This window comes from Astatotilapia calliptera, chromosome 7, assembly GCF_964374335.1.
Source record: "Astatotilapia calliptera chromosome 7, fAstCal68.1, whole genome shotgun sequence".
In the NCBI taxonomy this organism is placed as follows: Eukaryota; Metazoa; Chordata; class Actinopteri; order Cichliformes; family Cichlidae; genus Astatotilapia; species Astatotilapia calliptera.
In genome coordinates this window covers 12,070,275-12,084,452 of record NC_137428.1, presented here as the reverse complement: position 1 = coordinate 12,084,452, position 14,178 = coordinate 12,070,275, and the positions used below count along the sequence as shown (strand labels likewise).

The following is a 14,178-nucleotide window of genomic DNA, read 5'->3' as shown; positions in this document are numbered from 1 at the left end:
GTGGATTGTGGATTGCAAAATGTTTACTGGAGCGAAGTACAATGGGAAGTGGCAATACCCCCAAAATCAGTAGCAAATAATCAGTTGCTTAGTTGGAATGAGGAGTCAACAATACCCTCCCATAAGATTCAGTCTACAGCATTATATAATATTTTATTAGTGTCCTGTTAGACCCATTTATTAAAAAAAAAAAAGAAAAAGAAAAAAGAAGACGAAACAAACAAATAAAAAACAGTCTCTTTACAGCTCCGAGATAGTCGTCATTTACTTCCGATATTTATGATATGGCATTATTTTTGTCAGTTAATAAAGACATATTTTAATATACCAGTTTAACCTTTGTTTTTGTTTTGTTTTTCTTGCTAACATTAGGGGGTATTGCCCTAAATATGAGTAACTAAAATGTTTTAAACAAATGTTGTGGTTGCAATATATTAAAGGGAAAAGTGTTTAAAATCTCACGAGGGGACATCAGTAGATCGCACTATTTTCTTATCCCTCCCAAGTCAAGTGAATGGTCTTAGCTAAGGGGACTGATGTAGGACAAACAACTTTGGCTGCTGTTTATTTGTTGCTTGCTGATGTTACATGTTCTGAATAAGAAACATTTTATTGTCATTAAATATCAGATGTTAAATTAAATGATAAGTTTTTACATTAACTTACATATTCCACTCTCCGTGTTCCTTTCATGCACCTTTGAAATGCAGCTGGTACATTTGATAATGCAAATGGCATCCTGCCCATCTAATATAGCTCCCAAGGAGTTGTGAAAGCTGTCAGGTACATTGATCCTTCTGCTATGAAACATTGGTGGTAGGCTTTTCCCTGGTCCAGTATGGAAAACCAGCTGGATCCCTCCAGTGAGTCAGTGAGAGCCTGGTTCTGGGTGGCTGTAGCTCAGGTGGCAGAGCAGATCAGCCACTAATCAGAAGGTCGGTGGTTCGATCCCAGGCTGCCTCCTGGCTGCATGCCAAATATCCTTGGGCAAGATACTAACCCCATGTTTGCCTGGTGGTGGTCAGAGGGCCCGGTGGCGCCAGTGTCCGGCAGCCTTGCCTCTGTCAGTGCGCCCCAGGGCAGCTGTGGCTACAATGTAGCTTGCCATCACCAGTGTGTGAATGACTGAATGTAGTGTAAAGCGCTTTGGGGTTCTTAAGGACTAGAAAAGCGCTATACAAATACAGGCCATTTACCATTTATTACGCATAACATAAATTTTCACTGCTATGCAGATAATACCCAACATCGATCCATGGAGCCAGATAATACACACCAATCAGTTAAACTACAGGCTTTAATTTCCTGCCTCTTAATTCAAATAAAACTGAGGTTATTGTATTCGGCGCTAAAAATCTCAGAGACTGGGGTTGGTCTGGCACTGTTTTGTTATTCAAGAGCTTATAATAAAGCTCTTGGCGTATGGAGCCATCCTTTTTCCTCACACACGACTGGAGCACCATAGGGTGACTAAGATTTAACAAACCATCTTTTTACCAATAACTCTGGAATTTGTTCTTTTACCTCCCTATCGACCGGCACATCATCCTTAAGTCTGATTTCTATTTACAGGGCTGAAACACGGCCTCTTCACAGAACATTTCTTCCACCACTTGTTGCTTTTCGGGGATCAGATGGCTAATGTCAGCTGGTGGAAAAGCAAGAGTTCTGTTTGGGGTTTACTGGAAAAAAGCTAATCTAAAAAGATTAACTGTTCTCTCATGCCAGAGACACAGTTTTCTGTGTCTCTGGCATGTCCAATCTCAGTCACCTTGGTGACCTGCTAAACTGTACCAAAAATTTTTCTCTTTGGTAGCATGATCTCATGTTTTAAGTGCTTAGAGATTAGTACCATGATATAGGGGTGGTGAGGGTTATCGAACTCCAGAAGGTCTTCCCTCAAACTCAGCTGTCCTCGGACATCGTCCTGCTCCACAGGTTCACACAAAAACAGTAGTCTGTACCAAACCTGGAATGACAGCACTCCCACTCTTACTGTAGCTGTGTCACAGTATTTTCTTGGTGGTACCTGGATGAAACTGACCATGGGAATCACTTGTTCACCATTCCAAAGACATCGCATCGGAGGCTAACAGCTGTGGGAATGGCATCACCTGAGAGTTCTTGTCTCTTGATAATCGCTTCAAGCACATTAGCTGCTAGTAGGTGCTGTTGCAGTGACAGCTGACTGACCAGGAAGGGGGCTTGAATGGTGAAACTGGAATTGTGATTCCCTCCTAAGATGAAGGTGATCTCTACCCAGCCATCTTAGGGGATGGTTTGGCAATTAACTGCATAAAGATCAAGGCTTAAATACCTGATCAGCGGCTACCCAGTGAAAGTTCAATTCTATTCATCTCATAGGTGAACATCATCAAAAATGGGCTGACACCCACATTCCCAATTATACAGTCAGATCCCTGCAGGAGCTTTTCAGTGAAGGAAAGGCAAGTTTATTTGTATAGCACAATTCAACAACAAGGTGATTCAAAGTGCTTTACAGAGACATTAGAAACAAAAACAAATAAAAAGCATGATTTAAAATTGATTAAAACAAGCAAACAAACAAACCAACTAATTAACAAACAAACAAACAAAACAGTCTATAAAATCAAAACAGATTAAATCCGTAGTTAAATGTAAGTTTTGAAATTTAAGCTTAAAAGTGTGGATTTGGTGCTTTATTCAAATGCAGCTGAGAATAGGTGTCTTCAACCTGGATTTAAATAAACTGAGTGTTTCAGCTGATCTGAGGCTTTCTGGGAGTTTGTTCCAGATATAAGGAGCATAAAAGCTGAATGCAGCTTCTCCGTGTCTGGTTCTGACTTAGGGAACTGATAAAAGACCGGATCCAGATGACCTGAGGGATCTGAAAGGTTCATACTGGGTCAGGAGGACTCGAGCAGCAGAGTTCTGAATGAGCTGTAGTTGTCTGACTGATTTTTTAGGTAGACCTGTAAAGATGCTGTTACAGTAGTCAAGCCTACTAAAGATGAATGCATGGACTAGTTTTTCCAGGTCCTGTTGAGACATCAGATCTTTTATCCTTGAAATATTCTTGAGGTGATAGTAAGCCGATTTTGTTATTGTCTTAATGTGTTTTTCTAAGTTTAGGTCTGCATCCATCACTACACCCAAATTTCTCGCCTGGTTTGTGGTTTTTAGGTGTATAGATTGAAGTTCTCTGGTGACCTGTAATCGTTTTTCTTTGGCGCCAAAGACTATTACCTCAGTTTTGTTTTTGTTTAGCTGGAGAAAATTGTGGCACAACCAGTCATTAATTTCCTCGATGCATTTACCAAGAGCTTGTACAGGGCCTTGGTCTCCTGGTGACATTGTGATATATATTTGTGTGTCATCTGCATAGCTATGATAGTTTATTTTGTTGTTTTTTATAATCTGTGCCAGTGGGAGCATGTAAATGTTAAACAGAAGGGGTCCCAAGATGGAACCTTGGGGAACTCCACATGTGATACTTGTGTGCTCAGATGTGAAGTTACCTATTGATACAAAGTATTTCCTGTTTTCTAAGTATGTTTTGAACCAGTTTAGTACAGTTCCTGAAAGACCTGCCCAGTTCTCCAGTCGTTTGAGTAATATGTTGTGGTCAACTGTATCAAATGCTGCACTGAGATCCAGTAAAACGAAGACTGACATTTTTCCACTGTCTGTATTCAGACATATGTCATTGAACACTTTGGTCAAAGCGGTTTCAGTGCTGTGGTTCTGTCTAAAACCTGACTGGAAGGCATCATAGCAGTTATTCTGTTTTAAGAAGTAATTGAGCTGTTGAGAAACTGCTTTTTCAATGATCTTACTTAAAAATGGGAGATTTGAGATCGGCCTGTAGTTGTTAATTTGTGTCTTGTCAAGATTGTCCTTTTTCAGTATAGGTTTTATTACAGCAATTTTTAGTGATTCTGGAAACACACCTGACATTAAAGAAAAGTTGACAATCTGTAACAAGTCTGACTCCAAAGTCTTTGAGACCTTTTTAAAAAAACGTGGGAACAGCTGTGTGAAGGACCAAAAAGCTCTCCAGAGAGTGATCCGTACAGCAGAACGCTGCTGCAGGATTGCTCTCCCCCCGCTTCAGGACACCTACACCAGGAGATGCCGGACTAGAGCAGCGCAGATACTGAAGGACCCGTCCCATCCTGGCAACAAACTGTTCCAACTTCTGCAATCTGGTAGAAGGTTCCGCATCTTCCGGGCAAGGACAGAGAGACTCAAGAGGAGCTTCTATCCCCAAGCCATCCGTGCCCTAAACACACACACCTGCCCTCTCACATCATCTATAATTGACTGAGACAGGACTCTTCCAGACACTAAACCAAGGCACAATGTACATTTCAATTCCTTTAATTTTAAATATGTTTATATTGTCTATCCTGTAAAATAGTCAGATGTCTATTCATATTCATATTAATGTACAGAATTCACCTGCCTGCTGCTACTACTGCACATTCACCCAATGTATATACTACATACACACACACACACACACACACACACATATATATATATATATATATATATATATATATATATATATATATATATATATATATATATATATATATATATATATATATATATATCATGTTCTTCCTCTACACCCCCCCCCCCCCCCCCCAATTTTTGCATATGTCGAGGAGCGTGTCAGGCTACATTTCACTGTGTATTATACTTGTATAACTATGCATGTGACAAATAAAGAACCTTGAACTTGAACTTGAACTTGTTGGCAGGACATCTAAACAGCAGGAAGAGGAGTTCAGTTGACTGAAGACTGTCTTCACTTTTTAGGTAGGGGTACCTTGCATTCATGGTGCTCTGACAAGCGACTTTGTGTGACTGTTGCTTGTTTTTCTGTGCACAGAGGTCCACAGACAGATCAGTATGGTGATAGACATTAAATTAACATAAATATTAACAATACTTTTAGGCAATTTTATTATCACCATGGTAAATCACCAGGGCCTGATGGCTTGAGCTGTTAATTCAATTTTTTAATAAGGGTTCCAGCATCATGTGGTATGATCATTTCATTAGACGCAGAAAAGGCCTTTGATCGTGTCACCTGGCTGTATTATGTTTTGCATACATTTTGTCTGGGAGACATATATATAAAAACTCTTGTACACTACCCTTTCATCATCACTAATGGCCTAAGATCAAGCAGCTTTCAACTTCTCTGCTCAACACGAAGATGTCCTTTTATACATTTCAGAAATTCTAATCACTAGATTTAAGAAATATCAATAACTAAGATGAGTGACATGCTAAGATTGCTATACCCCCTCCAAATAATTCTTTCACTTATATCAAACAAGGCTCAAAAATTACTTAATAGTTTGTTAAGTGACTTTATGTGGAACAAAAGAAAAGCAAGGTTAAAGATATCAAAACTTCAACTTCGTAGTTCAAATGGAGGTCTGGCAACCATCTCAGTTTTATAACAGAATGGATCAAAAATGACCCTCCTTTTGTATAACTGGGCCTGGAGGAGTCTGAAAACGTCAAAAAGGTCTCAAAAAGCCAAGTCTGGGAAAAAGAAGTTGATTTAAACATCAGTGAAGAGGAATGTAATGTACTTTGGCACCATACAAACAAAAAAAAAAATCTATGTGTGTATCTATGTCTTTCTTAAGATCGTTGCTATTTAAAATCCTGCATCATGTGCAAATCTCCCCAATGAAAGGCACCAGAGGAACCACCAACTTTTACCTTTATGTCTGAAGTTTGAGACTTCAGTAGGAACCTACACACACTCTGTTTGCCAGAAAAGCCAGTCCTATTAGATACACATCTTGCAGAATATAGAAAAAAAAACTTGGCGTGTCTTTGAAAACGGATGCTGTATCTCTGCTTTTGGGACATCTGAGTGTGAAAAATCTTGCTAATGCGAGGTTGAATAGACTTTATGATATCCTTGCACATACTGCAAGAAAAAAAACATTGTTATCTCTTGGATAAATGGCAAACCTCCCACTAAAACAACCTGGCACATAATTCTTGTGGAATGCTTTCCTTTGGAATGTCTGACCTGATTGCTCCATTTGTCAAAGGAAGAGTTTATAGGAATTTGGACTATGTTTCTTTTTTTCACCAACTCTTCAGTCACATCAGTGCTCTCAAATCTCATCACTAACTGATCATGTCGGCTGCTTGTTTACAATAAAGTCACCACTGGCCATATCTGTAACTGCTTGATTGCTTGATCTTTGTTTTGACCTTGCTAAAAGTCTGAGCTATGAACTATCTGCTCTTTATTCACAGCCAAGGTTGCGTTGTGTGTTGTGTTACTGTGCTATCATTCAGACATACATCAGCTGTGTCCAAATTCAGAGGCTGCATCCTCCTAAAACTGCATCTGTAGGCAAATTACGTCACAGCGGCGCGACGAAGGCTATCAAAAAATGGGAAGACTCCTCCAATTGCGGCAGACAAATGCGTCCTCCTTTTCCCCAGATTTAAAGGATGTGTTGAGTGTATCCTTAGTGGCCCAACCTATCCCAGATTTCATAGTGTGGCCCAGCCAATTCCAGTTTCCAACAATGGTGGCAGTTACTTAGTTTTAAGATTACTCTTATTACTCTTTCTGGGTCACAAAATAAACTTTTAAGATATTTTCAGGCGAGAATGTAGCTGTGTAAAATTCAAATATCTGCTCGATTTATCGAGATATCATATATCTGAATATGAAGCTGAAACACATAAATACTTGGGAATAATTCTAACTAAGAATACTTCTAATCTATCACAAGTAAATTATGGTCCCTTGTGACAGGCCATGAAATCTGATTTAGATAGGTGGAATCTGGTGCCTTTCTTAAATTTAAATTCAAGGATAACAGCAGTGAAAATGAACATACTCCCAAGACTCCTCAATTTATTTAGAACTTTGCCTGTTGAAGTAAGTCAAACACAGTTTGGGGAATGGGACAAATGGATTTCACTCTTTATTTGGCAGGGAAAAAAAAACAAGAATTAAATTTAGTATTTTACAGTTAAGCAAGGCAAAAGGTGGGGCAATGCTCCCATGTTTACAATATTACTATTATGCATCTCAGGTCATCCCCCTGCTGCAATGGTGTAACCTTAATTTGAAAGCTAAGTGGAAATTCATAGAATTCAATACAATCCCTAAATTTCAACTACAAGTCTCAATACTAAAATCTGTCTGTTTTAGTATGACTCCGCTAAGCTATGAACCCGCACCGCTTGATGGATTGTCAAGAGCATTACGGCTATCGTAGGCAGGAGCCTGGCGGAGTGATACATGCTGTGCTTCAACATAATATTATCGTATTGTGTGTGTATAACCTCTTTTTAAGTTTTGTGGATATTATACATGGTTATGCTAAGGATCAGAGATGGGCAGTAACGCGTTACTTGTAACGCGTTACTGTAATCTGATTACTTTTTCAAGTAACGAGTAAAGTAAGGGATTACCTTTGCAAAAACGGTAATTAGATTACATTACTTTCCCGTATGAACGCTGCGTTACTGCGTTACTAAAACCGTGATTTTTTTGCAAGAATGTCTCATGACAGTGACGTAAGCAAGTGCCACGTTTGTGACAACAGCTGTGTGCAGATCAACAACGGATAATATATCGAGTGCAGAGAGAGTATGAGTGTGCAGCGTTTAAAGCGTGGAAGTACTGACCTTACTTTAAGTTTGATTCCATAAAAAGTGAAAAAAAACATTAGTGTCCGTTGTGCGTGGGAAGAAAACTTCTTTTTACAGCGAGAAAAACCCCCTAAACTTCCAAGCAAGCACGAGTGCGCTACAACGTAATGGGAAATTCACAGAGAAACTCGCAGATTCTTCAACTGACCGCAGCACACCTGCACCAGGGTAAACCTCCGCCTACCACACTCCTGCTTTACAGGTGAAAATAGAGCCAAAGGACCGCTAGTCTTTGATGTTATTTATTTTCTGCTGTGTTTTACTTGCATCTATTTGAAAGAGTGAGTGTAAACACAAATTTTTATTTTATTTTATGTTCTGGAATGTGCAGAAAATAGGTTTAAATATTAAACAAATTTCTTCCAGTCAGAGAATGTTGCACATAATTACATTTTTGCTTGATGCATAAAGTTAAAAGATTAAAACTAATAAAACAAGTTTTAAAAAGAGACTTTTCCATTTGATTACATTTTGTATGATGGATTATGCAAAAAACAGTATATATATATATATATATATATACATATGAAGATACATATGAGTGAGATCATTAACAAGACTGGCTACGGATACCGACTACAGAACGGAGCAGTTGTCAGCCACCTCCTGTACATGGATGACATCAAGCTGTATGCCAAGAGTGAACGAGACATCGATTCACTGATCCACACTACCAGGCTATACAGCAATGACATTGGAATGTCGTTCGGACTGGAGAAGTGTAGTCGGATGGTAACAAAGAGAGGGAAGGTAGTCAGAACTGAGGGGATTGAACTACCAGAAGGCAACATTGCAGACATAGAGGACAGTTACAAGTACTTGGGGATCCCACAGGCGAATGGGAACCATGAAGAGGCCGCTAGAAAAGCTGCAACCACCAAGTACCTGCAGAGGGTCAGGCAAGTCCTGAGGAGTCAGCTGAATGGTAAGAACAAGATCCGGGCCATCAACACGTACGCCCTGCCCGTGATCAGGTACCCTGCTGGGGTAATAGGCTGGCCAAAGGAGGAGATAGAAGCCACTGACATAAAGACAAGAAAGCTCCTTACCATGCATGGAGGGTTTCACCCCAAATCCAGCACCCTGAGGCTGTACGCTAAGCGGAAGGAAGGGGGCCGAAGTGGCAATTAGGTGCAACAAAAAATTCAACAACATTCAGCAACTTCAAATGGCTAAAAATGACTCTAATGACTGATGATGATACAAACAGGGTGTGTATAATTCATGGAAAGTATGTTTTGCCTATGTCTATTCACTGTCACTCTCCAGCAACTGATTGTACTAAACTGTATTCGTCTAACATTTCCCTTTGATCCTGCCAATGGCAATGCCAAGGGAAGGACCTTGAAGTCAAGGCAGCTCAAGGTCTCCATATATCTCACTCAGGCTCATAGTGCCCTGGAGAGCACACTGTTGTCTTGCGACAATGGTAAAACAAGGGGGAAGTGGCAGTTATCAGTAAAAAGCTTAGTCTGATTGGCATAGGAAAGGAGTGCATGGGACCATTTCCGATGGTGGGAGAGACCATTGTTTCTCACTGGACAGCTGCCACCTGCCACAAGCTAGGTATCGTCTCGCCACAGCTTGCCTGCTCCCCTGGGTGCGTTAGGCTTAGAGGTCATTGACCATGACAAGGAAGCTGTAATGTTGCACTAGGAAAAAACAATAGAATTAAGAATGTGAAAACTTCAGCTCTTCACAAGCAGGAAAGTGCGGGCCATGTGGCCTGGACTCACCAACAATCTCCAGCAGATCAATAATGCTTGCAAAACTATAATCATTGACAAGCATCTGCAAGACTAAATGCTTACATGGCTTGCTTACAGGAGACATGCTTAGCTGACATCAGAGAGTCCAATTAGACCTTCTTCTGCCAGGGTCTGTCACAGGATGTCCCCAGACAGCATGGTTTCAACTTTGCTGTGAAAATCTAGCTTACTGCAGCCATTGAAACACAAACCGGTGGAACAGAGCAAATCCTCATTCTCTGTGTTCCAGTATCATCAGGCACCATTAACCTTCTGTCTATGCCCCAAGACTTTGCTCAGTGGCGAGCTGACTGAGAACACCGGGCACGATATCAGATCATCTATCAAGCTTGTGTACTTGACACACTACTCTCCGGCAGTGAGTACTGGACCATTAATGCCAACTAGAAGAGAAGGCTGAACACCTTCCACCTTCTTTGTCTTAGATGTGTTCTGTGCATCGAGTGGCAGGACACAGTACCAAACACCAAAGTAGTACAGCAAGTCAGTAGTAAGCCTTCCTGCACTGCTCAATTAGAGACAACTTAGATGGTTGGGCCATATGCTCCACACACGCGGGTCGCATCTCCAAGGACAATCTGTACGGTGAATGTACGTTGACACTGAATGTACGGTGCGAAGACTCACACCCTGTCGGCCAATCCAAACTCCGCTTCAAAGGTGTCTGCAAATGTGACATGAAGCTCACAGATATCAACCTACACCTACCTGGGAAAGCTAGCAGATTATCGAGAGGCCTGAAGAGCTATAGTACTATCAAGGCGGGAGTTGAGAGGGTAGAGAACACCAGAAATACCAAGCTGGCTGACAGGAGACCCAAGAGGACAGCAAGCTCATACACTGCTACAGCGCCATCTTTCACCTTCACCTTTGTTTGCAGCCAGTGTACAAGAGACTGTCCCTCCAGAGTGGGACTCCACAGCCACTCTAGGATGTCCACATCCAACTCATAGCACTACACCATCGTCTCACGAGACAAACGGATGCCAATAGGATGATTCCAGCGTTCAGATTTCCTACCATATGGATTTTTTGTTACTAAATTACTTCTGTTCTTATTTATGTATTATTCATTTTTTCTAGAAGAGATGGCTTAAAAAGGTGTTATCCCTTTTTAAAAATATATCATGGCTGATCTCTCTCTCTCTCTCTATGATTACTTTTCACTCTGTTTTGTAGTGTTGTCATTCTAGTCATACCAATAATTTCACCTTCTAATGTAGTTGCACATGCAAATGGTAAATGGACTGATTCTTATATAGCACTTTTTTTTTACTGTCCTGGAGTACTCAAAGCGCTGTATACAACATGCCACATTCACCCAGTACCACCCATTCTCACAAGCATTCACACACATTCATACTCCCATGGACATGGATGCACTGGAGAGCAACTTGTGGTTAGCATCTAGCCCAAGGATACTTGAAATGCAGACTGGAGGAGGGTTGGTGGATCGAACCACCAACCTTCTGATCAGTAGGTGACCTGCTCTATCATGTGCTCTACCTGCACATGATACAATCTAGTTTAGCCAAATCCTAATGATGCTTTATTGTTAGGATTAGGATGTTGTTGCTTCAATAAGGTCAAAGACATTTCCAAGCAAACTTACTTGGAGTCTTTTACCTGCCATATCACTTTATGGGCTATAATGCGGAACTTATAATCACAGGAGACTTTAATAAACTGATAATGAAGAAGCTTGACATAACTTCATTTGGCTCACTGGTTAAGCAGACTTAAAGAAAGGTAAACTCTTTTAACTCTGTCATTCCCATATTACTAACAGAAGTGAAAGAATTGCACTAAAGAATAATTTTCAGGTATCTGCACTCTACTTGAGTATTTTTCTGACAACTTTTTACTTATACTCTCTACAAATATTTAACACAAATATACTTTGTTACTTTTGAGGTAACGCATTTGAGGTAAGATATTATTTTACATCACTACACACCTTCGCACATCAAGCAATCAATCAATCAACAATTCTATTGGGATATCAACATCGTTGCTTATCACATACAAAGGGAGGAAAGAGGGAAAAAAAAGTATGCCAAATGTATATCTTAAAAAAAACAACAACAGGCAGGTGATTTAAAATGCGATGTTTCTAACGTGTCATATCACGTTAACAATATCACCAACCACACAAACTGTTTGTGTGCAGTTTGTTACACAGTGAGTCTGTGTGCAAATGGCTCAGTAGCTGTATTTAGCAGGGAGAACAAAAACTTCACTCAAAGATGAACACAAATGTAAGACAGACAGGATTTAAACAGGATTTATTTATTTAAAGAAGAGGACTACTCAGTGACATTTGATAAGCTGGGAATTTAAAGCAAACGTATGTCCTCATTTTAATTTAAATTGTACCTGTATATGATATGAAGTTATGTTTTTCATATTGTGAAATGTCCTGCAAAACAAACTAAGTATACTAATTTTGTGTTATTGAAATACTTGGCAGTTTAATGCAGGATAAACAGGTTAGCTTGTTGTACTGTGATGAAACACTGTTTTTCACAGGGGAACACTGGCTGTGGTGTTCATGGTCAGTGTTAGGTTACAGCAAGTGTAGCAGAGATGAATTTGCATTTAAGCTGACAATGCTTAAACTCACTCAGTAAAGACAATATAAACAGTGTACTGTATGTGTAAGGGACGGAAAGCCAAGATAACTCATGAAAACTTGGGTTACATGTTGTTGAATTCAGTTGTGCAAATCCACAAACAGCAATAAACCTCGAAGCAGCTCAACACAGGTTAGCTGATAACAGCATGTACACAAAGAAAATCTACTATAGCTTACAATAGAAATTATTGAGTTGTAATTCTTTTCCCCATGTTGAGTCACTGCAACTGATCTTATCGTTCCCCCACCTGCTAAATTTCAAGTTAACTCCTGACTGTACTAATTTTTCTGTTTAGGTGTGGATGCAAAGTCAAAAAAGTTGGTATTCCCATATACCACTATTATATCACTGTAGAAAGAGGTTCATTTAGCTTTGCACAAAACAGTCGTGCTTGGAAAGGTCCTTCAAAGACCTACTTTTCTTACTTTGGATATATATTTAGGAGCTTGTACTTTTTCACTCAAGTAAAGAAGTTGAATCAGTACTTTAACTTTTACTGGAGTATTTTTTACTAAAAAGTATTTGTACATCTACCTAAGTAAAGTAAATGGTTCTTCTCACTTGAAAACCCATTTAAGCCAGCCAGCTAGCTGGCTAGCTTCGCTGACTCACACGGCTGTACTTTTGCCACCTCTGACCACTGATTCAGTTATTGGTAAAATTTACAAAAAAACAAGTCCCATCCAATAAAACAGAATTAGTATTTAAAATCAACATAATATTTTGATTTTGATGCAGATCATTAATTAATGCCATTGCTAATGGAGTTTTATCCTGATGTCCTTCAGTTGGAGAACAGGAGTCCATCCAAGTTTTACGGTGGGCTTACCAACAGTGTCTCTGAAGAGCAGAATCCCACAGCAGCTGGTGAATCAACAACAATCCATCATATCCTTTTCCCTTCTACAGCCAATTGTCAAAAATAAACTCTTTTTTTTACATAAATACAGTATTTACACACATTTGATTAATGAAAAATTGGTATTTCATTGGAATTCACTTTAATTTTACTCAACTAGCTGCCTCAGCATACTGGTGTAGACAACAGCTGGCTGTCTTCTGCTTATTAACTGGAATCACCTCTTTGTTCAGTATTGTTTCCATGGTATCTTACTATTTTTCATTTGTTCTGTAGAAAATATTAATTGTTTGTAAATCTTGTTACATACATTTGCAAGCACATTTTACACAAGGACTACCAACTGAGGTAGCAGGGGTAAACACAGATCCAGGGCTTCATCCCCACAAGAGCATCGCATCTTAATCATAAAACAACCTTTAAGGTTAATTCCTGCGTTTGTATGTACAAATCTTCTATTCTGGATTAGATTCAGTCAAACTGTAAGTCACAGGGCTGAAGGTAATGAAGACTCAGCTTCTGTCATTTTTGCTACAGTACTGATCCTTCATTAAAATAACGAGGCCTTGAGATGATGTCACATTTTTTCTGGTGAATAAAAGTTTATGAGTGGGGATGTGCACTTCCCACCTTCCACTTCCTTATGACGATGACACTCAGACTAAACTAAATCTAACGGTCATCTAACACTGTCATCCACATTTATACACTGATGCATCTTTTCACCCAATTATAAGCCCAACATGGGCCAAAAACCAACGTGTTCATGCACACATTATAGCAGCGTAACAAATAACAGAGAACATGGAAACTTAGGGAACGAATCCAACCCCACAAAAGTCTTCCATTGATTGGATTTTTATAGACATCATATAAGACTTGTTCTGGTGAAGATCAAAGCAGGTGCACTGGCACGACAGTCACACATCCAGCATCGCAGAGCTTCTTCGACAGTGTCATATTCTTCTTGACTCTAATGCTGATGTCAGCATTATCAAATTCCTTATTCAGTCTGTAATTCTCAAACAACAGTTTGGCACGATAATATCCTGCTCAATAAAGGCTGCTCTCATTCAAATGACATAAGGTTTGCAGGTATCTGTTGAGAGAACAGAGCAGATATTTAGCACAAGTAATGGAAAAAATTACAACAAGCAACTAGTAGGTTGAATAAGAGGGAATGTGGTATATGATGAAGAATTTCTAGACTGTGTAC

The 14,178-nt window shown here is 39.6% G+C and overlaps 1 protein-coding gene across 1 annotated transcript in view; it reads right to left on the bottom strand.

Moving 5' to 3' along the window:
• Nucleotides 1–11,736: 11,736 nt before the first annotated feature.
• Nucleotides 11,737–14,178, bottom strand: part of LOC113025299 (ras-specific guanine nucleotide-releasing factor RalGPS1) — a 101,285-nt gene continuing 98,843 nt past the window's right edge. Inside the window, exon 21 of the mRNA XM_026172892.2 lies at nt 11,737–14,061. Coding sequence (XP_026028677.1) covers nt 14,032–14,061 — 30 coding nt within the window. The 3' untranslated portion in view covers nt 11,737–14,031. The remainder of the gene's footprint in view (nt 14,062–14,178) is intronic.